The sequence below is a fragment of the Hyperolius riggenbachi genome, chromosome 3, assembly GCF_040937935.1.
Source record: "Hyperolius riggenbachi isolate aHypRig1 chromosome 3, aHypRig1.pri, whole genome shotgun sequence".
Classification (NCBI taxonomy): domain Eukaryota; kingdom Metazoa; phylum Chordata; class Amphibia; order Anura; family Hyperoliidae; genus Hyperolius; species Hyperolius riggenbachi.
In genome coordinates, this window is record NC_090648.1 from 221305923 (window position 1) to 221329993 (window position 24071).

Sequence of the window (24071 nt, forward strand, 5' to 3'; positions counted from 1 at the left end):
GCAATATGCATCCTCCCAGTGTACCACACTCCATATTAATTTCACCTGCTCTGCTTTCCTCACCTTACTCAGCTTCTCATGAACTCTTAGCTCTCCTGAAATCTCTCTCCCCCCAACAGCTCAAAAACCTCACAAACATTTAAATCCCATTCACATTTGCTTACTCTCTCCCTCCTACTCTTACTTGCAGCTGGTGATACAGTATATTACCCAATCCTGGGCCACAGCCTGCTGCCAGACAAGCATCCCCTGCTGACCTGCTTCACACACTTTACAGCCCTCTGCCCACAAATAACCTCAACATCCATCCTCGCTCCAACCTTATTTCCATCCATCCCACCCACAAACACATGCTCCCCCTACCCTGCAGTCTCTGGAATGCCAGATCCATCCGCAATAAACTTACAGCAGTCCACGACCTCTTCCTCTCCAAATCCCTCACCATCCTCGCACTCACTGAGACATGGCTCACCTCCTCTGACTGTGCCGCAGAGGCTGTCCTCTCCTACGGGGGGCTTCACCTCAGTCACACCCCCAGACCAGACAACAGGACCGGGGGAGGGGTGGGTCTGCTCCTCTCCCCATCCTGCACCTTCCGTCCTCACCCCACCTACCTCCCTACAATTCACATCATTCGAGGCCCACACCATCCGCCTCTACCACCCCCTCCCTGCCATTGTTGCGGTCTTATACCGCCCTCCAGGCTCCACCCCACAATTTCTCGATGACCTTGCCTCCTGGCTCTCTCACATCCTCTCCTCTGACCTCCCCACCATCATCCTTGGGGATTTCAATATTCCCATCGATGAAGCCCAGAACTCCGCTGTGACCCGGCTACTCACCATTGCCAACTCACTTGCAACACACCAACACCCCCACTCACACTGCAGGTCACACTCTCAACCTTATATTCACTAAGTCCACCACCATTGCAGACCTTGACATCGCACCCTTTCCACCCTCAGACCATCACCTTCTCACCTTCAACCTCCTTACGGAAGGCACCTCCAAACTACCCGCCCACCCACCTGGTCGATGGCAGCGAGATATACGCAAGCTCAACCCTAGCGTCCTTGCTGACCCCCTCCATGCCCTCTCCTCCACTCTCCCCACCCTAACCTGTCCTAATCTTGCTGCAGCTCAGTATCGCCAAACTCTCTCATCAGCCCTAGAGAAAGCTGCTCCACCAATATTTCCTCGCAACTGACTTCCTAACCCCCAGCCCTAGCGCACTGCCCATACTCGCAACCTCCAGAGGAAAATACGCGACACTGAACGGAAATGGAGGAAAACTAGACTTAACCAGGGTTTCCTACAGTACAAGACTAACCTGCTGCAGTTCCACACTGCCCTTGCTCATGCGAAGCAGGAATACTTTACCAAGCTCATCGGAGAACAAGCTTCCAAACCCCGGTGTCTTTTTGCCACTTTCAACTCCCTGCTTAAACCCCCCCCCCCCCCCCCCTCCGTTTCCTCCCTGTCTGCCACAGATTTAGCCACCAACTTCACCAGCAAAATTGTCTCCATCCGCCAGGAAATATCCAATCTCCAATCTTCACCTCCCACCCCCTCCCGACCAGCTCCTCCTCCACCCTATCCTCCCCTCACATCCTTCACTCCTACTACTACCGAGGAAGTGAACCACCTAATGCAGACTTCCCATACCACTACTTCCCCCCTTGACCCCATCCCTTCTGATTTACTCCAGCCTCACTTCACGGAATTGGCCCCAGTCCTCACTACCCTGTTCAACCTCTCCCTATCCACAGGCACCTTCCCCTCAGACTTCAAGCAGGCCACTGTACTACCCCTGCTCAAGAAACCCTCCCTCGACCCCTTGCTACCCTCCAACTACCGTCCTATCTCCCTCCTCCCCTTTGCCTCAAAACTCCTTGAGCGTCTGGTTCACAAACGCCTGACCCAGTACCTCAATGCCAACTCACTGCTGGACCCACTGCAATCTGGATTTCGGCCTGCCCACTCAACCGAAACTGCTCTCAACAAAGTGGTTAATGACCTTGCCTTAGCTAAAGCTTAAGGTAAATACTCCATTCTCCTTCTCTTTGACCTTTCAACAGCTTTTGACACGGTAGATCATCCCCTACTACTCCAGTCCCTCCAGTCCATGGGCATTCACGATCTCACCCTGTCCTGGCTTTCATCCTACCTCTCCAACCACTCCTTCACGACCGCCTTTAATGAGTCCTTGTCGGTGGGAGTCCCTCAAGGTTCGGTCCTTGGCCCCCTACTGTTCACCCTATACACATCCTCCATTGGCAAGGTTATCTTCTCCTTGGGTTTTAACTGTCATCTGTATGCAGATGACACCCAGATCTACCTCCACACCCCTGACATATCCACCACTACCATGGACAAGCTCTCCTCCTGCCTTTCAGCCATCTCCTCCTGGATGTCCGCTAGGTTCCTGAAACTAAATCTAGACAAAACGGAATTTATGATCTTCCCTCCCCGGCCATCCATGAACCTCCCAGATGTGCATGTCACTGTTACCCACACTACCATTCGCCCTACCTCTCAAGCCCGCTGTCTGGGTGTCACCCTGGACTCCGCACTCTCCTTCACTCCCCACATCCAAAACCTCACAAAGTCCTGCAACTTCTACCTCCGTAACATCTGTAAGATTCGCCCTTTCCTGACCTCTGCCACCACCAAACTCCTCATCCATGCCCTCATAATTTCCCGCCTTGACTACTGCAATGCCCTGCTGTCTGGTCTTCCTATGACCCGAACAGCCCCACTGCAGTCCATCATGAATGCGGCAGCCAGAATTATCCACTGCTCCCATCGCTCCACCATGGCGGATCCCCTCCATGAATCCCTCCACTGGCTTCCTATCCAGTCCAGAATCAGATTCAAGATACTGTGTCTGACCTACAAATCTGTCCACAAAACCTGTCCAACCTACATTTCCGATCTTACTCAGAGGTACACACCTAGCCGCTCACTCCGCTCTTCCAATGAACTTCGCCTAACTGCCCCCCCCCCCCCCCGCATCACCCAGTCCCATGCACGCCTCCAGGACTTCTCAAGAGCTTCTCCAAAACTATGGAACTCCTTACCTCCACCCATTAGGGCAGCCCCCTCCTTCAACACCTTCAAGAAAGCCCTCAAAACTCACCTTTTCACTCTGGCCTACTACCCCTCACAAGTGCTCTAAACCCACAGCTGAACTCTGGTCCCCTACCTTTCGTGTCCTTACCTCTCCTTCTAGATTGTAAGCCTTTGGGCAGGGTCCTCCTCCTTTTGTGTCCTACCTGATCATGCACCTCCATTACTGTGAACCCATGCTATGCATCTGAGTGAACCTAACTTGCCTAATCTCCATGCTCCCCTCCAGTGACTAAGCATTAGCTTGTACTCATACTGTGCTGCATGATCTGGTCTTTCTTGTATTCATGTATTATCATTTTGCTGTATGTCACCCCTAAATATTGTCTGTAACCTAAACTAATGTCCAGCGCTGCGTAATATGTTGGCGCTTTAAAAGTACAATAAATAAATAAATAAATAAATAAGGTAGGTTCGCAATTATGTTTCCTCCTGAAATGATCCGAGACACTATGTCCTCTTACACCTCTTCTTATATTTCTTACATGTTCCCCAAGTCTTTCAGTTAGTCTTTGTTCTCCCTATATATTGTATGCCACTGTCACACCACAGGAAGTAAATTACCCCCCTGGTGTGAGCTGACATTCTGCTGTATTTTAAAGGATCTTCCATTAGAGTAGGAGACAAATGTCTCTGTTCTAATTCCCCTTGCCTCTCTGCAGGGGAGACACCCTCCACATGGAAAGAAACCCTTCCGCTGCCAAGGTGCTAGTTCCAGGGTTCAGGGCGAGTTCACACAGCTAGGTTCTATCATTGATTTAAGGTTATTTGCCTTTCTATAAATCATTTTTGGTCTTTCCGGTAATACATTGCTTAAAGAGACTCTGAAAAGAGTCTAGTTCACTTTCTACGCATTCCCAGCCAAAATAGCACCCCTATGCGGCCATATGGCTGCACAGGGGTGATATTTTGGCTAGGAACGTGCAGTATCAGCCGCGTTCCCCAGCCTGACGGGACCTGACGGCGAAACCAGAAGTGGCCGCCAGTGGGACCCGGAGCATCAGAGCGACTCGTCGTGGGCACCGATCAGCTGCTGGGGGCTGAGGTAAGCCCCAGGTGAGTAAAACTCAATTTATTTTTTACTCTTAAGGTTCACTTTAAGCATCATAAGCCTTGCTAAACCGCCGCATCCCCGCGGCGAAACAAGGGGTTTATACCCCCCAAATCCCCTCTGCTGTGTTCGGGGAGCGCTTCCTCATAAATGCAGAGCTTATGGCTGTAGCTCTGCCTCTTGGCGCGTCCATCCCCGCTGATCGCCACCTCTTCCCGGCCCTTTCAATCTTCCTTCACTGAGAGGGGCGGGGAGAGGTGGAGATCCACGGGCAGATTGACGCACATGGAGGCAGAGCTGCAGCTGAAAGCTCTGCCTCCATGAGCAGCAAAATTCATGACCAAGAAAGTCGTGGATTTTGCAGAGGGGATTTGGGGGGTATAAACCCCTCGTTTTGCCACGGGGATGTGGCGGTTTAGCAAGGCTTATAGTGCTTAACATGGCTACAAGTTGAAAAAGTGAATTTAGACTCACTTCAGAGTCTCTTTAACATGTCATCTTCCAATAATATTCCCCAATGTCTATTTACAATATTCTCCAATATCCGATGTTGGCCACTAAATTCCGTAATAAATGCTGTCTGATAATGCTCATTTCCCCTTACTCTAGGGTTATTTTCCAACAGACTTTTCCTGTCCCTTCTTCCCGCTTCCATCATTGTTTTCTGTAATCCCACTTCATCATACCCCTTATCACAAAATCTATCTATTAGGATATGTGATTGTTCAGTATATTCATGCAATTCACTGCAATTTCACCTCATCCTCACCATCTGGCCCCACGGTATCCCACCAATCCATCTAGGATGATGATCACTGATGACAGGAATGTACCCATTCCTGTCCGTATCTTTAAAGTGACTTTTAGGGCCTGATTCACAAAGCGGTGCAAACTTTTTCGCGGACTTTTGCGCGCGCAATTTGCCGCGATTTGCGCGATCGCGGACTTTTGCGCGCGCAATTTGCGGCAAATTGCGCGCGCAAAAGTCCTCGATCGCGCGAATCGTGGCAAATTGCGTAAGCAAAAGTCCACGAAAAAGTTTGCACCGCTTTGTGAATCAGGCCCTTAGTGATAAGTCTATTATCCACCTTCCTACTATTTAAAGAGACTCTGTAACAAAATGTTCAGCCTTAGTTCTTCTATCCTATAAGTTCCTTTGCCTGTTCTAATGTGCTCTGGCTTACTGCATCCTTTTCTAATTGCACAGTGGCTGTGTTATCTCTGTTATATGATCTAATCTGTTTTCTTCTGTCGGCTCTGTTGGCTAAGGCTGGAATGTGTGGAATGTGCAGGGCTGCTTGTGATTGGATAGAAGCGATACACACCCTCTGCAGGCCCCCTGCAGGCTCTGTATGACTCACACACTCTGCTTATGTGAGCCTATCACAAGCTGGTTAGTTTGTTTGTAAACACTGCCTAAAACTGTTAATTACAAGCCAGGATTGCAGCAGAGAGCAGTGGTGCTCACCGCCAGGTCGTGATCACGCTTACGCGTGGATTCACGACCATTTTGACGCATTCCGCCTCGGACACGCTAAGCCGTGAATAGATTTTCAACCACGAAAATCTACTTCGGCTTCGCGTAAATGCGGACAGAAATCCGCATTCACGCTCGTGAAACCCGGCGCTGAAGTCGTGGTTTGCGGAAATGCGTCAAACTATGCGGAAGTGACACATTGCAGGCCAATCAGAGTGCCCCAGCCAGGCCCTAGCAACCAATCACAGGAGGGGAGCTATGCCCTCCCCTCCTGAATATAGAGCGGCGGCCATGATGGAAAAGCTCTGTCCTTGCTAGACTGTGGTGCTGAGAGGATTATCTCCAGGCCATTGTTGTTTGAGCAAGTGCATTTATTGTGTTAAAAACAAAGCGTTTTTTTTGCTAACACTGCTCTTATACTGTACACAGTTAGCTAGTCAGTGAGTGATTGCTGTAGTTAGTTGTAGTCAGTGTAGTGTAGTGGGAGTGTGGGAGTCTAGTGATTATTTAACTGTGTGTAGTGCAGGCAGGTTCAGTGCTGCAGTGTAGTCAGTGTAGTGGGAGTGGGGATTATCTGTGTGTAGTGCAGGCAGCCAGGTTAGTGCAGCTGCAGTGTTCACTTGTATATTCCAGTGACAGTTATACACTTGTACTATTTGCAGGCAGCCAGTCACACCGCCGGCGCCGCCACTCTCTGCCAGCGCTGTTCATTCATTCTGTCAGTGACCTTGTGCCGTGCCCAGTGCCCACTGCTCGCTCGCTGGCATATGAGCATCTCATTACACAGTGTGACATCCTTGTGTGCCCACTGCATCCTTCAGTGACCTAGTTGTATATCCAGTGCCCACTGCTGTGCCCACTGCATCCTTCAGTGACCTTGTACTGTGCCCACTGCATCCTTCAGTGACCTAGTTGTATATCCAGTGCCCACTGCTGTGCCCACTGCATCCTTCAGTGACCTAGTTTTATATCCAGTGCCCACTGCTGTGCCCACTGCATCCTTCAGTGACCTTGTACTGTGCCCACTGCATCCTTCAGTGACCTTGTACTGTGCCCACTGCATCCTTCAGTGACCTAGTTGTATATCCAGTGCCCACTGCTGTGCCCACTGCATCCTTCAGTGACCTTGTACTGTGCCCACTGCATCCTTCAGTGACCTCATTGTATATCCAGTGCCCACTGCATCCTTCAGTGACCTTGTACTGTGCCCACTGCATCCTTCAGTGACCTAGTTGTATATCCAGTGCCCACTGCATCCTTCAGTGACCTTGTACTGTGCCCACGGCATCCTTCAGTGACCTAGTTGTATATCCAGTGCCCACTGCATCCTTCAGTGACCTTGTACTGTGCCCACTGCATCCTTCAGTGACCTAGTTGTATATCCAGTGCCCACTGCATCCTTCAGTGACCTTGTACTGTGCCCACTGCATCCTTCAGTGACCTAGTTGTATATCCAGTGCCCACTGCTGTGCCCACTGCATCCTTCAGTGACCTTGTACTGTGATCACTGCATCCTTCAGTGACCTAGTTGTATATCCAGTGCCCACTGCATCCTTCAGTGACCTAGTTGTATATCCAGTGCCCACTGCTGTGCCCACTGCATCCTTCAGTGACCTAGTTGTATATCCAGTGCCCACTGCTGTGCCCACTGCATCCTTCAGTGACCTAGTTGTATATCCAGTGCCCACTGCTGTGCCCACTGCATCCTTCAGTGACCTTGTACTGTGCCCACTGCATCCTTCAGTGACCTAGTTGTATATCCAGTGCCCACTGCTGTGCCCACTGCATCCTTCAGTGACCTTGTACTGTGCCCACTGCATCCTTCAGTGCCGTTGTACTGTGCCTGGTGCATCCTTCAGTGACCTTGTACTGTGCCCACTGCATCCAGTGATTCATTACTAGCAACATGTCTGGCAGGGTTTCGCGGGGTGAGAGGAAAGGGAGTTCAATTGCCTCAGCCACTTCTGGGACTGCTCCACGTCCAGGGAGAGGACGCCCAGCTGTACGTGGTCGTGATGCAGCAGAAAGGGGGGCAGCAAAGCCTGGGCCGATCAGCGGACGCCATTGTCCAAATATTTTAAAGTTTCTGGTCCCCGTGTGGTGGTTGAGCAAATGGAACCTGACGTACTCATGGACATCATGACTTCCCAGACCTCAACTGTGAGCACCACTCCAAGCAGCAGCAGCAGCAGCAGCCAACGTCCCACGCTTGTTGTGACATCCACCCCAGCACCCACTGGTCAGCAGCCCTCCCAGGATGACAGCGTTCTGTCCCTCAGTCCGGCTTCTGGGAACCTGCTGATGCAAGAAGCTCAGGACTTACTGGGGACCGATGTGGCAGAGATTGAGATCGGGCCACAATCACAAGCGTTGTTGAGTTCTGGTGATGAAGAAGAGGGGTCTGTGTCTGGGGATGTAGGGACAGAAGAGGAGGCGGGGGAGTCAGAGGAAGAGCTGGATTATGATGATGCTGCTGATGATGACGACGTTGTGGACCCTAACTATGTGCAGCCTGCTGAGTCCGTGGAAGAATGGTCAGAGGCAGAGCAGGATGACGAGTCACCTCGGCCTAGGCAAGGATATCGCCATATGTCAGGCAGGGTCAGGGGCATCGGCAGCAGTGGGCGTGGAGGAAGTAGACAGGACACTGCTTCAGCCGGCACCACCACCATGCAACCACCGGCAACTACTACCACACATTGTTCCGCTGCACCCTCTGCTAGTGGGGGCCGCAGTAAATTAAAGTCACCAGTGTGGGATTGCTTTGAGGAATGTACTGATGACAAAATGTATGCGGTGTGCAGGTTATGCAGCAAAAGATTGAGCCGTGGGAAAAGTCTGAGCAAGATGGGTACCTCATCCCTCCAGGGCCACCTGAGAAGCCGCCACTGCCGCGAGTATGCGAACTTTAAGAGGAAGCAGGCACTGCTGGCAGGAGTTCCTGAGAGCAGAAGGCCCACCAGCGCAGCAGCATCATCCCTCCCTCAGGGTCGTGAATCCCCCACAGCAGCAGCAGTAGTAGCACGCAAGCGCTCTTCCACCTCGGCTACTCAGGACACAGACATTGAGGCTGGCAGCCAGTGTTCGTCTCTCTCCTCTGTCTCCCCTGCATCCCAGCGTCGTCAGACCCTGCTGAGCAACACCTTTCAGGGTCTGACCAAGCCTCTGCCTCCAAGCCACAGGCGTATCCGCAAACTAAATGGCTTGCTGGCCCGGGCCATGGCATCACAGCTGCTTCCCTACTCCCTGGTGCAGGAGGGGAGCGCCATGCGGACGCTGCTCCAATTTGGCATCCCCGAGTGGCAAGTCCCCAGTCGCCACTATTTCAGCAGGAGCGCGATCCCAGCACTCCACAAGTTTGCGGTGGAAAACGTGGCCCGTTCCCTGGACTACTCTGTGGGCAAGCGGGTCCACATGACCATGGACTCGTGGAGTAGCAAATTTGGGACAGGTCGCTACCTGTCCTTTACGGCCCACTGGGTGACACTGATGGAAGGGAGGGAGGACAAGAGCGCATCAGCCCAGCTAGTGGTGCCACCACGCGGGATCAGGGGGGATGCAGAAGGGTCCTGTCACGACACTCCCTCTGCACCCGGAAAGCAAGCCCGCCTCAGCAGCAGCAGCGCCAAGCCTCGGCACTGCCAAGCCCTTTTAAAATTGGTGACCCTGGGGAAGGAGAGGCTTACGGCCACCAACGTCCTGGCCGCCCTCAGGAAGCAGGAGCGGAGGTGGCTGACCCCCACAGGCCTGGAAGTGGGGTATGTGGCAGCCGATAACGGGGCCAACCTGGTGGCAGCAGTGCAGCAGGGAAACCTCCAGCACATCCCCTGCTTGGCCCACGTGCTCAATCTTGTGGTGCAGCGCTTCTTGCGCACCTACCAGGGGATGAGCGAGCTGCTGCAGGATGCCCGGGCGGTGGTACGCTTTTTCCGCCTGTCAGCCACTGCCTCTGCACTCTTGTCCACCTTACAGCAGCAGTATGGAAGGCCACAACACCGGATGATCATCGACATGCCAGTTCGCTGGAATTCGACTCTGGCCATGTTGGAGCGGCTGTGTCAGCACAGGCTGGCTCTTAGGGCCTACATGCTAGACCCAAGTGTCCCCAGCAACCAGCAAGTCCCCATGATTACTGCCACTCAGTGGACACTGATGCAGCAAGTATGCCTGGTGCTGAGTCCCTTCCTGGAGGCAACCAAGATGGTCAGTGAGGAGCGGGCCTCTGTGTGCCAGTGGGTGCCCTTGGTTTGTCTACTGGAGCAGGCAATGGACAATTTAATTGAGCGTGGGGATGAAGCCCTGAGGCAGTTGGAAGAACAGGAGCAGATGGCAGCACAGTCCAGCTCAGAGGAGGGCTCACAGCAGGTAGTGGAAGAGTTGGAGGTCCCTAACCTGAATGAGGAGGAGGAGCAGAGTGCAGCAGGCGTTGTACGTGGATGGCGGTTTGAGGAGGACAACGACATGGCACAGGAAGAGGACAGGCATGCGTTATGGGACAATGGCGAGGACGAGGAAGATCTTGCTGGCAGGGCCCACTTGTTTCCCATGGCTGTGCACATGTTGCGCTGCCTTCGCAGGGACCCCCGGGTGATCCAGATGCGTTCAAGGGAGGACATCTGGATTACCTTGATGCTTGATCCCCGTCTGAAGGGGAAGCTGGGAGACTTAATGACGCCATCCACCACCGAGCAACGCACAAGGGAGTTGAAGGAGGCCCTTGTGCGCAGACTACTGGAAGCATTCCCCCAGCCTTCCACCCCCACTGTAACTGCTCTGCCAAGCCAGCAAGAGGTGCCTGCCATTGCCACTAGCAGCACAACAACAACCACCAGCAGCAGCAGCAGCAGCAGCAACTGGCGCCCCGGAGACCTGAAGAGCCTAAGCAAGAGCCTGTATGCAGTGCAGCAGCCCAGAACAGAGGTGCCCGCCACAGCATCCACCACCAACCAGCACAAGCAACGACTGACCACCATGGTGTCTGACTATATGGGGTCATCCAGCGGGCTCAATGACACCGACAGCCCCGTGGACCCCTTGGAGTACTGGGTCAAGAGACTGGACATCTGGAGTGAGCTTTCCCAGTACGCCCTGGAACTCCTATCCTGCCCTCCTTCCAGTGTCCTCTCAGAGAGATGCTTTAGTGCGGCCGGTGGCGTGGTCACAGAGAAGCGCTCTCGGCTCTCCCACGCCTCTGTGGACAAACTCACCTTCCTGAAAATCAACCAGGCTTGGGTGGAAGGTGAGTTCCTGGCCCCTATTGTCGGACACAGGGGGACATGAAGTGGCTGCTGCATGTGCTGTTGTTAACTATGCCTGCCTTTATAAAGACAGTTACTACCTGCCTAGTGCCTACCTTGGTTAATTTTTTGGTGTTATGGTACTACTACCAGTAAGTTGCCATGGTCCTCCTTCTGAGCTGCTGAACTGACCGCCCGCTTTGTCCTCCTGACTCAGTCGCTACTACGCTCTGCGTTCACACTGCCCGGGTCACTGGGTGCATTTAATTTTTTGGCCAGCACTATGACGCTGTGCTACTACTACTACCACCAGTATGTTGCCATGGTCCTTCTGTGCTGCTGAACTGAACGCCCGCTTTGTCCTCCTCCTCCTCCTGACTCAGTCGCTACCACTGTACCACCAATGTACTCTGTCTGCGTTATCACTGCCCTGGTCACCCGGTGCATTTAATTTTTTGGCCAGCATTATGACGCTGTGCTGCTGCTACTACTACCACCAGTATGTTGCCATGGTCCTTCTGTGCTGCTGCTGCTGAACTGAACGCCCGCTTTGTCCTCCTCCTCCTCCTGACTCAGTCGCTACCACGGTACCACCAATGTACTCTGTCCGCGTTATCACTGCCCGGGTCACCGGGTGCATTTAATTTTTTGGCCAGCACTATGACGCTGTGCTACTACTACTACCACCAGTATGTTGCCATGGTCCTTCTGTGCTGCTGAACTGAACGCCAGCTTTGTCCTCCTCCTCCTCCTGACTCAGTCGCTACCACGGTACCACCAATGTACTCTGTCTGCGTTATCACTGCCCGGGTCACCGGGTGCATTTAATTTTTTGGCCAGCACTATGACGCTGTGCTGCTGCTACTACTACCACCAGTATGTTGCCATGGTCCTTCTGTGCTGCTGCTGCTGAACTGAACGCCCGCTTTGTCCTCCTCCTCCTCCTGACTCAGTCGCTTCCCGCTGCTACACTCTGCGTTCACACTGCCCGGGTCACCGGGTGCATTTAATTTTTTGGCCAGCACTATGACGCTGTGCTGCTACTACTACCACCAGTATGTTGCCATGGTCCTTCTGTGCTGCTGCTGCTGAACTGAACGCCCGCTTTGTCCTTCTCCTCCTCCTGACTCAGTCGCTACCACGGTACCACCAATGTACTCTGTCTGCGTTATCACTGCCCGGGTCACCGGGTGCATTTAATTTTTTGGCCAGCACTATGACGCTGTGCTGCTACTACTACTACCAGTATGTTGCCGTGGTCCTTCTGTGCTGCTGAACTGACCGCCCGCATAGTCCTTCTCCTGACTCAGTCGCTACCAGCACTGCGTTCACACTGCCCGTGTCCACAGACAACTCTGCTGCGATGTCATTGCTAATTGCTGCAAAAAAAAACAAAAAAAAAAAATTACAAAAACCTCTCTGGGGCCTTTTTGGCGTCAGCCACTCATCCTCCTCCAGCGGTACCTTCGCCGCCAAGTGCCATTGGAACTCGCCTTCACCTCTTTGACTGCTTAACGCGTATATCCCTTTTTAAAACCACTTATTACCAATTAATAGCTCCATTTAAAGTGTTGATTTCACTTTAAAATCCATTTTCTCTAGAAAAAAAAAATCTTTTGGAATTTTTTATGTTGAAGTTATGTTGCCCTTTATCACCTCGATAATCCATGCAATTTTGGGGATTGTAGCATGTATGGGGGCTTTGTTATTAACGTTAAAAGAAAATCCGCCTCCGGGCGGGAATCCACGCGTGATTACGCCATTCACGGCAGAAAATCCACGTGGTTGCGTGGACGCGGACGAAAATCCGCATGCGGCGGGGCCGAATGCGGATTTTTTTTTGCAACCACGCGGATTGCCGAATTCGTGGATGAGGCACATCCGAGCATCCCTGGCAGAGAGTGGCAGAAACAGCACAGAGGGGCCCAGGAGAACATAATGAATAGAATGGTATGCTTTTTGCTGTAAAAAATTTAGAGTACAGATTCTCTTTAAATCTAAAAAAGTGATTTCTCTGTCAAAGACAGCATTGAGTTCAATATTCCATGCATTACTATTCAACCTAGTGACAAATTATTTTAGTGATTCCACACCACCCTCCAGCAGCCAAAACAGGCCATCTGTGTACCTTGACCAATGTAAGAGTGTTTTCATGCTCTATTATGCCTTCTTCCCATCGTGACATAAATAGGTTTGCCAGACATGGGGCAAATCCCGCCCCCATGGCACAACCTCTAATCTGTAAAATAATCTCCTTGGTGCCAAAAATAATTCCTTTTCAATGCAAAATCTAATAATTCTAACGTAAACAAAATTTGTTTGTTTGGCATCTTATCATTCTTCCAGAAATAGTGCTCCACCACCTCCAGGGCCAGATGGTGAGGTATATAAGTGTACCAGGACGAGACGTCCGCTGTCACCAAAATAGTCTTCTCTATCGGTGTCATCATCCCATTGCTGTGCAACATATGTCCGGTGTCCCTAACCACATAGGGCAATTTTTTCACCAAAAGCTGTAAAAAATTATTAACATATTTACCCAGCTTGTGTGTCACAGATCCCAACCCACTAATTATGGGCCTCCTAGTTGGCTCCATTTATTTTTGTGAATTTTTGGCACCTGATAATGATACCGGTAGGTACCCTTGGTGCCAACAGAATTAGGTATGAGAACTCCTGATCGTTTAAAATTCCTTCATCAAGACCTTTTCTAAACATTTTCCTTAGTTCTTCTAAATATTCTTTGGTCGGATTGCCTTTCAGTTTTCTATATGTATCCGGATCATTGACCAACCTATTAAGTTCCTGTGTGTATTGGTCCCTATTAAGAACCACTACCCCTCCCCCTTGTCTGCTGGACGTATAACCAAGTTTTTCTTTTCCAGTATATCCCTTGCTATATCCTTTTCTCTATTATGCCTTCCTTCAGGTATTTTTCTGAAAAGTTGGCGACCATTGCTCGCGAGTGTGCTCATGTGACCTGAGCAGAACGCTCCAGGCTACATGAGCGCGATTGCGAGCGGCGACGCCGCGTGCTCGCACAGATGCAGAAGATGCCGGCCTGGTAAGGTCAGCATCTGCAACGGAGGGGACAGATAGGCTGATTTTTTAATTTATTTTTTTTTTACCTCTGACCTGTTCTTTAAGGCTGGGTTAGCACCACAGTGTAAAGTCAGCATATGCGTAAAGAGAGCGGTAAGCGCATCAACTCAGGACATGAGTGGATGTGCTGGCGCCATTCACACTGGCTGCTGCGTTTGCATTGCTACCTGTCCACTGGTACTTCCGCTACTTTTCTTGTTGTTTGTGCCATCCCCACTCGTCATGCGCTTGACCGTGACCAGGAAGCATAAGGCTTCTTGTTTTTTTTTTATGTGAATCCTACCTAGCAACAGTGGATTTTCATTGATCCACGTGAACCAATGAGAATTTTCTCTGCTACAGAAGGATTCCCATTGGTTCTTCTGCAATCCAACAGGAAGCCCTTATACTTCCTGGTAACTGGGACGTTGGCACTGAATTTCTACAGGGCAGGTAGTGTTTTTCATGCAGCGGGAAGCCTAGTGGGAACGGACACTGTCCGTTCCCATAGGCTTGTATTGCGTTGACCGTTGAATTTGTGTTTGCGGTCTGCGTTTTGCCTTGCGGAAAAATGCAGCAGGTCAGCATTTTGAATTTGCAGTCCGGCAAGTGCATTGTGCATTTGTGTTCCATTTTACAGTTTAAACGCACACTACGATAACATGGAATGCATTAACGGTAGGTGCAAACATAACATAATATGAAAAGCTGCGTTTTAAGTCATGTGCAGATTTTTTTGTTTGTGCATTTTTGGTGCGTTTGCATTAGGATTTTTTTTTAACTGCAGATGCGTTTTTCAAGCGTTTTGCGTGCGTTTTAATGCATTTGCGGTTCGCATATACAAAACGCCTATGCATTTTTCATGCGTTTTACAATTGCGTTTTATGCAAATAACTAGGAAGACAACAGGAAGCGAAAATACATCACAAAACAGTTTTTTATTACAAAAAACGCATATAAAAACGCATGGAAAACGCATACCATTGCGTTTCCATTGACTTTCATTACATGCATTTTTTGCGTTTCTGCATACTATGCAACAAAACCAGCGTTTTTGAAGATGTACGCATAGAAAACACATATGCGTTTTTTCCTGAGGCCCACAGACTTCCTTTAGCGCCAAAAACACAGCGTTTTCCGCAATGCTGGCGTTTCTGCTAAGTGTGCACCTGTTTGTTTTTGTGTTTAACTGCCTTCTGTTAAACGGAGGATCAAATGCATGTTCTGTCCAATTTAATTGGGCCAATTCCAAACTGCATGCACTTTGCATGAGATACAGAACTATTTGCACATCACTGCAACTCCAAGCTGCATGTACTTCACATGCATGAAATACAGAACTATTTGCACATCATTATCATCTGACAGGCGTGATAATTGTCAATGAAATGGTAACTGTCAAAGACAAGACAACGTTGTTTTTACCCCACCAGCTGATCCACTAGAGAGGTTGACATGCTGCCAGCCTGCCACTGTGCAGGCGCACACACCTCCACTGCTAGCAGTGGCACAACGCTCCGTGCTCTCCAAGAGAAGTGGACAATTACCATGGAAACCGCCGACAGGACGCAGTGGGTGGAATAGTACAGTCCTTGCGTCACACGCCCCGCCTAAGTGTTCCCATGGTGGAAAAGTCCCGGCGCCGTGTGATACGTCTTATGTAGCTGTGTCCCTCCGCGCCGACATGGAGTGCCCGCATCTTACGGCCAGTGTTTGCATTGCACCGGACTCCGCCGCCTTCCCCAGCGGCTGCCCCTCCTCGTGGTGTTGCAGCGGTGAGTGCAGAGTTACTCCTCCCCGCGCTCCGCACGTAGGGGACGCAGCGCCGCCTGGCTGTGGCGCTCAGGAGAGTCCCCGGTTCCGGGCGCGGCCTAGTGGGGGATTGTTATTGTGCAGGGCTGGGAGAGTCGGATAAAGTGATCACTGTGGATGCGATGCCCCTTTTGTCCACAGTTAGCCGGGGAAGTCCGTCATTCCTGGCTGGAGGCAGTGGAGGACACAGGAACAACAATGGAGTGCATAACCCTGGCGCTGTGCAATAAAGCATTTCTCCAAACACGTGCCTTAGTTTATATTTTGCGTGACCTGTCACTGTGCTGCCTGCATCCCTGGCCATAGGTGTTATCAGAGGGCTGGGATGCTGCTAGAGCCCATGAGGCCCTTCCTCTGCTTTGTAGAAGCTGGCCTGGACAGTGGTTGTCTGTGAATAGACATAGATGTATTCTATGTATCTGGAGGAAAGCTTTGTGGCTATGCCTATCCTGGGAACACAAAATAAGGACTTGATTGTCCTGTAATCAGAGTGCCTATTTCATTGCATTAATTTGAGTTTTTATATCGAATCAACAGCAAATTATACAATTCAAACACTAAAGAGGCTAATTTTCATTTGTGTGGCCATTATGTTTCCTTTGTGTAAGCAAGTAACACCTGCACATCCTGTATATACTTGTTTCAGTTATGTCACCAGGTGATCCCATTTAGAGTATGTAACAAAGTGCTATGGCTTTTTACATTCCAGGGAGCCAGTGTACTAGAAACTTGTTTTCTCAGCAGAAGAGGCCATGGCTGGCTCTGTTGCATTGTCATTGTTCTCCTGAACTTCAGTATGGCATTGATATGCCAGCCCACAGCAATGTTTTACTGTCCTACAGATATCTTTGTGAATAAATATGTTCCAATTAAAGGAGCTAGGAAATCCCTAGGCGGGGGTCTGGCCATTAAGGAGGATGGAGGTGGGGAGGTGACTAGTGTGAACGTGCTCTTATTGTTTGAAGAACTAATTCACTGCAGTGCTTGCTGTTCCTGAATCCTGATTTCCGTGGGTGAGGCCAATTGTAGTTGCCTTCCACATTCCTCTCTGGTACCCTTTTGTGGTGGTGATGATGAACACCCAGTGACAGCGTGTTTTCATTAGACCTGTTTTGTGCAGTGTTTTCTATGAGCTTATTTGTGATACCGTATTGCACTCTCTCTTTTCTTTGTCATATGAGTTATCATTCTGACCTACCACATTACAACGCTGCTCTGGGTGTACTCCACTCAGTTCAGGAATATCTGAATAAAGAAAGAGATAATTATTTGAAATTTAGTCTGTAGATCGTCTCTCCGATTGTTAAAATATAAATTAAAAAATTTGTATTTCAGCATCATTGGTGTATTTCATTATTAGTAATGATCGAAAGCTGGAGAAGGGACTTTAAACAAGGTGGTGCAATTCCTTTCTGTTATTACTCACTGGGGACTATATTTCCTGTGTATTGGAGGCCTGACACTGAGGTCTGTTTGTAAAAATAAAATAATAAATGATACTGTCACTAGAACAACATCTCATAAAGCTGACTCATTCTTATTGGGTTAGTCACATCATAAAGGGGTCCATCGCTCATTTAATATCATGTCATTATTTATAAAGTACGTTTAACTATCAAATGTGATTAATTCACACATTTCAATAGGATTACATCTGTGTTTGTTTATCTTCCTATATTAAACTCTGGTTTATCCACCATATTTGTAGAGAGGATTGCTGTAAATAGGGATGGCAATGCTTAGGTGAACTCATGGGGGAGCATGTGATCAGCTGATTTGTAAGGTTCTGATTGGCTGTTGTGACTTTCTGGTTTAAAGCCGCATCTACACGCGTAGATGCGGCCGCTCGCCGGGAATCGAATCCGGCGAGCGGGGACGCGGAAGAGGCGATCCGGCGGCTAATCGAGCCGCCGGATCGCCGCCTCATCTACACGTGTAGATGAAGCTTTACACATGATCATGACCAGCAAATGCCTTACAAATCTATCAGCTGATCAAACTGATCACGTTTCTCCATGAGTTCTCCTAAGCAGTGCCCAACCCTACCAGTAAAGCTTTCACAGAATAGATCATTCTGCTTTCGTAGAATTCTCTTTCAAGAGATTCTTCTAAGGCCAGATTTGCCCACTACCTGTATTTTCCAACAATCACTCTGTACAGCCTTGGCCAGTGAGGTGCAAATTATTCAGAGTTGATGCAGAATTATGCACATTAATGCAGGTTTATGTAGCTTGAAAATTGACAGATTGAGTCACATCTCCGCTTCATTTGATTGGTCCATTTTCAAACTGGATAAAGTTGTATTCAGATTTGCACAATTCTGCACCAACTTGGAATTATTTGCATCCTATTGACCATCCCTATGGGCTAGTGGTCTTACAAACTACCAGTGCAGGTGACTACCTAGAGATGCATGAAGGCTATTAGTGCTGACCTCCATTTGATACTGCAAGTTGCCTGGGTATAGTCTAGATCCTTCAACTAGAAAAATTCACACACCTGCAATATGTATGCGGATCAGTAGTTCTGCCAGAGGAATGTTGCAGCATTTGATGTGCCTTGTCAAAATGAATATTGTGGATAGAGGATTGGCATGGAATATCAGCTCTCATGGCAGGTGTCATTTAAAGTGTACATTTAAAGGGAACTAAGCACCCTTTTCTTTCATTGGAATGTCTCCTGGCATAGAAGCTGCCATGTTTCCCCCTCCCTTTATCACTGTCCATATTTACAGAAGTCAGAGATGCTATCTTGATACATTCACTCTAGATAATCTCTTTGAAGAAACTGTCCTATTTACCCACCCCCTCTGTTGATGAAAAAGTATTGTTTACTTTTTGGTAATAAATACAATAAAACAATTAGCTTCCTGAAAGCTCTGGGGCTGCGGACGGACTGCAGGCCTGCTGAAGTAGGCTAATAAAACTTAATTGCTAAACTTTGAATGCAAAATGGAAGTTTATTTTAATAATGAGACATGTTGTTGGCATGCATTTTTCATGTGCTATTGAGATGCACTGGGTGCTACAATTGGTTCTCTGTTTACTTTATGGAGTGAGATTTTGGCCTAAGTCATATATTGTGCTCACCGCTTAAGCCTGTGTATACTAGTAAACTTTCTCCCAACGTGTCCAAAAGATAGATCGCTTTCTAATTGATAACTGATCAGAGGGCTCTATCACTGCCACACACTGCACATCAATTTTTTTTTTCCCAATAGCTTTCAGCATTTGTGAGTTAGTGCTTCATTGCGCTAATACCCTTCAGAGGGCTCAGAGCAGCATTAGCTGGAGGTGGTGCGTCACTAGCTCTAGGTCCCCCCCTCCCCCCCGCATAGATACAGCTACAGCTGTGTCTCTACTCCCTATCAACCAGCAAAGAACCAACCTGTCCGATCGGTAATGTTTATTTCTGCTAGAAATTGATTGCAATTACGATCAGATAGCACTTGGGACAGCAATCTTTGGCATATTTGATCACTGTCTCATGGTGTGTTGGCTCCTTTACTCCCTAGGCTGCTTTTACTTGCCAACTTTCTCCATCTTGTGATATTGATGGCAGGATTAGTGACCACTGGTCTAATGACAAGTGGCCAAAGGAATCTTCTTACGGAGTGAAGAAGGGGTAGGCAAAATCTATTACAGTATTCAGGTTTGGCCACTCTATAAACTGTCAGACACAGGCTTATTCTAAAGCAAACTTGAAGTTCACATAAAATGCACCCAACCGTAAATATGCAACAGCACAGCTATTATTTATTATTTAGTATTTGTTACTAAAAATCAGCACTAGAGGCCAGAGTAGTGTCGCATGAAAGACGTGGCCAAAAACTCAGACCTATTCCCAAATTCAAATAAACCTGCTAGGGTGGGCTAATGCAGTCTCTCCACATGGCAACTCTTGCAAATTAATCGCTCAAGAACAAGAGTTTTTTTTTTTTTTAAAGTTGCATACACACACTAGATGAGGGCTGAGCAAACTTTCTTTGAGCGGCCCAGGCTGCATTCCTCAATCCCCCCCCCCCCTTTCCTCAATGCAGAGTCGCGAGCAGGCGGTAATGGGGGAGCTTAAAACTCACCTGATCACCACTTCCTGCGTTGCATTTCCATGGCAACAGGGCATCACATGACATGTCGAGACAAGCCAGCGTATTACATGCTGGCAGCCAGGAAGGAGAAGAATCCGGTTGCCTGTTGATGGGCCAGATTTACAGTGCACACAGGCCAGATATAGCCCGCGGCCGTAGTTTGCCTAGCGCTGCACTAGACGGAACCTGTCTGAGGTTGCTGTTTGAGACTGTCTTGGCTGAGACAGTCTTGTTCTTTAAACAGCATATTATTCCTCGCCCTGCCCGCCAGAACACATTCTGTTGTGCACCATGCCGTATTCCCTCCTTATGAATCCAAGATAAAATATAAAACCAAAAATAATACTTGTACTCCTTGACCCCTCAATTGCCATGCACAGTCCAAGAGCTTGTTGGATAGGTTCTCTGGGCTTGCTCCTTGCCATTTACGAGCGCGACTGTACTCTGCGCGAGTGTGGCCGTGCCTGCGCAGTAAGCTGAAGCTTCTCATTCATGAGTGGAAAAAACGCCTGTGCCGTACACTCCGGACAATGTGGACTCGATTGACAGTGGCGTCCACGCAGGCGCAGTAGAGAACGACCTCAAGGTCAGCTTCAGCACTGGTGGGGGATACCCGGGCTGGCGACTAAGAGCAGAGCTGCAACGTGGGACATGTTGGCTGCAGGGGGCTGGTGGAAGGCCCGGTTAAGTAGAGCAAGGGGGAGGGTTTTTTGCCTGACATTTCCTTTAACCTGCTTAGCGGTAGCCACGAGCTACACTCTGGGTGTAAAACCGCAGCTCAGAGCAGTAACCCGAGCTACACTCGTGGTAACCGATTGGAGTTCCATGCAGAGCATTGCGCGCAGCGGGCGTTCTCACTCACCTCCCGGGCGATCCAGACGCTCTTTCTGTCCACGGAGGCTCTGGATCCCCCTGGTGAGATCGCAGACTGTAGTCATGACGACAGCTGGCAATCTCATTAGGGTTACAGCACCACCCGGAGGATAGAGGGAGAACTGCAGCGCTGGAGCCCAGGGAGGTGAGTAAGTGCAGGGGCTGCTCCAGGCTCTCCCGTGGTATGATTTTTTTTTCTCTTGCTTTTAGGGTCTAAAAGCACATTAAAAAATTGTACCGCTTTTAGACCCTAAAATCAGGAAGGAATCCTACCGCCTGGGAGGTTAAGAGATGCAAGATGTTTAATTCAGGCAATTTTAAATAGGGTTTAATCTCTGGACCTCAAGCAAGTGGTATTGTCCTTGTAATCCTTGCTGTAATATTAGCAAGGCTTTTGCCGATTATGGAATATTTGTCCAACATTCTTAACTTGGCCCAAAAACCATTTTTACCATGGTCTTGCGTTTTTTTTTTTTCCTAGGCTGTTTATAATTCAAGGTGTACAGTATAGTTTGCCATCTTCCTGTTCCAGAAAAGGTTTTCATGAACTTGGGCAACTACTTGCTGAATAAAGCAGGGCTGTGGAGTCTGAGTCGTGGAGTTGGGCAATTTTGGGTGCCTGGAGTCGGAGTCGGGAAAAAATGCACCGACTCCGACTCCTAATGAATTTGTAACTGTAATTAAAATAGAAAATATGATAAAATGTTCTATTTCTCAGATAATAGTCATTAAAAATAATGTATATATACAGTAATAACTGTGCTTAGTCCACAAAAATGAAATAAACCAATCAAAATTAGTTACTTGTGCTGCATCAATAAAGCAGTCCCCGTATTTTTAAGGTCAGATATACACATCTGATTGTGACTGTATATATGATGTGTACACAGGAATCTCTTATATATACTAAATAACATCTATGCTGTAAGAATAAAGCCTGATGTGTAGCTGTGTCACTAATAGAGATGGTCAACGAGATGGAAATAATTCTGCACTGATGCTGATTTATGCAAATGTATGCACTCCCTTTGCTGATGAAATCAAATAATGTGATATGTTATTAAAATTTGGTTTGGTGACTACAAATTAAAGGGTAACTGAGACGGATGAAAAGTAAAGTTTTATACATACCTGGGGCTTCCTCCAGCCCCCTTCAGGCTAATCAGTCCCTCTCTGTCCTCCACCACCCGGATCTTCTGCTATGAGTCCTGGTAATTCAGCCAGTCAGCGCTGTCCGGCCGCATGCCGCTCCCACAGCCAGGAACATTCTGCACCTGCGCAATAGTGCTGCACAGTGTGTGCATGCGCACTACGCCTGACTGGCTCAAGTACCTGGACTCATAGCAGAAGATCCAGGTGGTGGAGGAGGACAACGAGGGACTGATTATCCTGAAGGGGGCTGGAGGAAGCCCCAGGTATGTATAAAACTTTAATTTCATCTGTCTCAGGTTTACTTTGTTACACAGTAGTACTATACTCTACATATGCACTCCCCACAGAGCTGCAGGGAATCCACTGAGAATGCGGTGCACATTGAACACAGAGGTGTTGTCTGTTTACAATCTCCTCATTCCCCTGCAGAGTACCTGCACATCATTCTTACATGTACCCACACTTACATTGCCTAGGGCCTGATAGATGTTCTTTGTTCCGGTTTGTACCTTTTACAAGTACTCTTACCAAGGACTAGTTTTAGTCTAAAGGGAATAAATATAGTAGTCTACATATCCTTCTCACTTCAGTTGTCTTGTAAAATTCCTAAGCTTTGGCAGTTAAGAGACGAATTTCATGTTACATACTTTTAATCAACAAAATTGTAATATGCAAATTAGAGGAGTCGGAGTCGGTGGAATCCTAAACTGAGGAGTCGGAGTCGGTGGATTTTTGGACCGACTCCACAGCCCTGGAATAAAGTGGTACTTTCACACTGATTGTGTAGAAACAGACACTGGTTTGCACACTTAAATGGTCCGATGCAAAGCCAATGAACAGCTCACACCCATCAGTTGCAATGTAATAAAATGCAATATGCATGTTGATGCACATAATCTTAGTCATTGAAGGTGCATATTGGTTGGTCTGTTGCATCTTTGCCTGTGCTACATTATGTGCCACCACAAGTGTTATGTTTGGTTGCATTATGCCCCAGTGTGAAACTAGCCTAAAACAAAAAGCACTTATTTGTTGATCAAGTTGATCTTGCTCTGGAGTTTGACATGCCAGCTTCAAGTCTGTGTATCTGTAAAGAGCATCAAAACCCAATGTTAGATTAGTGTTTCCAATACCATTATGTACTTTTTTATTTTTTTATTGATACTAGTGTTTCTGTTTGGATAAGGGTTTGTGTGTGTTTTTTTTTACCAAATAACATGTTTTCTAGTACCAAAGATCCTGTGTCTTTTGTTTTTGTTTCTGTGTTTGTGTGAAAGAATTATGGTACCTCCTCCCCACTCAGCAAATATGCAGGTATATAGTCCTATTCGTGAGGTTGTTCAGGTCCGGTTTCTAAAAGGGGAAACGAGTCCCTCTTTATCCCATTAGATGTGTTTGTAAGCAAAGACAGACTTATGGAAACCTAGGGATGATGACTGAGTATAATCCAGCCTTTCGTATGTAATCTTTGCAAAGCACAGGGCAACATGAATATAGTCAAAAGTCAGGTCCAATTTCAGAAACTGGGAAAAGAAAACACGAAAAACCTTAGTTCTTAGTGGTGTGGAAAGGGATTCGAATTTTTTTTAACACCCCTGCAACAAGCATGCAGCCAGAGACTTCAAATATTAATGCCTGTACATACGCTAGATAAAACTTGGCTGAGGTGGCCACGTACGACTGCCTCTGCTGAGAACTTTGTGTGTACAGCAGCCCTGACGCTTCGGTCAGTGATCCGCCAGGCGGATCAAGTCGTCCAATCGCTGGCAGAGAGGATAGTTCTCCTTACTCACCCCATCCGCTGTGTGACATCACTTGTGCACCATTCTGTCAGCCTTCCACTCCTGTGTAGCAACAGAGCACGTAGTTAGCCTAGAGGCTAGCGATTTGTCTGTACAGTGTCAGCCCTGCACTGTCGCCCGAGGGATCGAGTAACGACCCTTCTTCGTACGAGTGCTTTTGAGGGTAAAACATCAGAACTGAGGTTGTTTATGCAGATGGTAGCCTCCATATTCCTCTCACTTCAAGGATTCAATCGATCCATTTTTCTAGCTGCATAAATTTCCACAAAAAATTAGACAAATCCTGTGTCAGCTCAGAATTATTTAGATAGAATTAACCAGTCCTTAATCCTTAGTTGCTAGCCCCTAGGTTAGCAACGCATCTGAACAC

At 48.5% G+C, this 24071-nt stretch overlaps 1 protein-coding gene and 1 long non-coding RNA gene across 4 annotated transcripts in view; one reads left to right on the forward strand and one right to left on the reverse strand.

Moving 5' to 3' along the window:
* LOC137563396 (uncharacterized) overlaps positions 1-15809 on the reverse strand; it is a 37937-nt gene extending 22128 nt beyond the window's left edge. Inside the window, exon 1 of the long non-coding RNA XR_011030342.1 lies at positions 15401-15809. This is a non-coding gene — a long non-coding RNA (uncharacterized lncRNA). The remainder of the gene's footprint in view (positions 1-15400) is intronic.
* Positions 1-24071, forward strand: part of USP3 (ubiquitin specific peptidase 3) — a 105050-nt gene that overhangs the window by 17455 nt on the left and 63524 nt on the right. Inside the window, exon 1 of one of the 3 annotated variants that reach the window (XM_068275786.1) lies at positions 15545-15750. The exons of 1 other annotated variant lie outside the window; for it this stretch is intronic. In XM_068275786.1, coding sequence (XP_068131887.1) covers positions 15660-15750 — 91 coding nt within the window. In that variant the 5' untranslated portion in view covers positions 15545-15659. Of the gene's footprint in view, positions 1-15544; positions 15751-24071 lie in introns of those variants that run through there. One more of the 3 variants, XM_068275784.1, reaches the window with a different exon arrangement.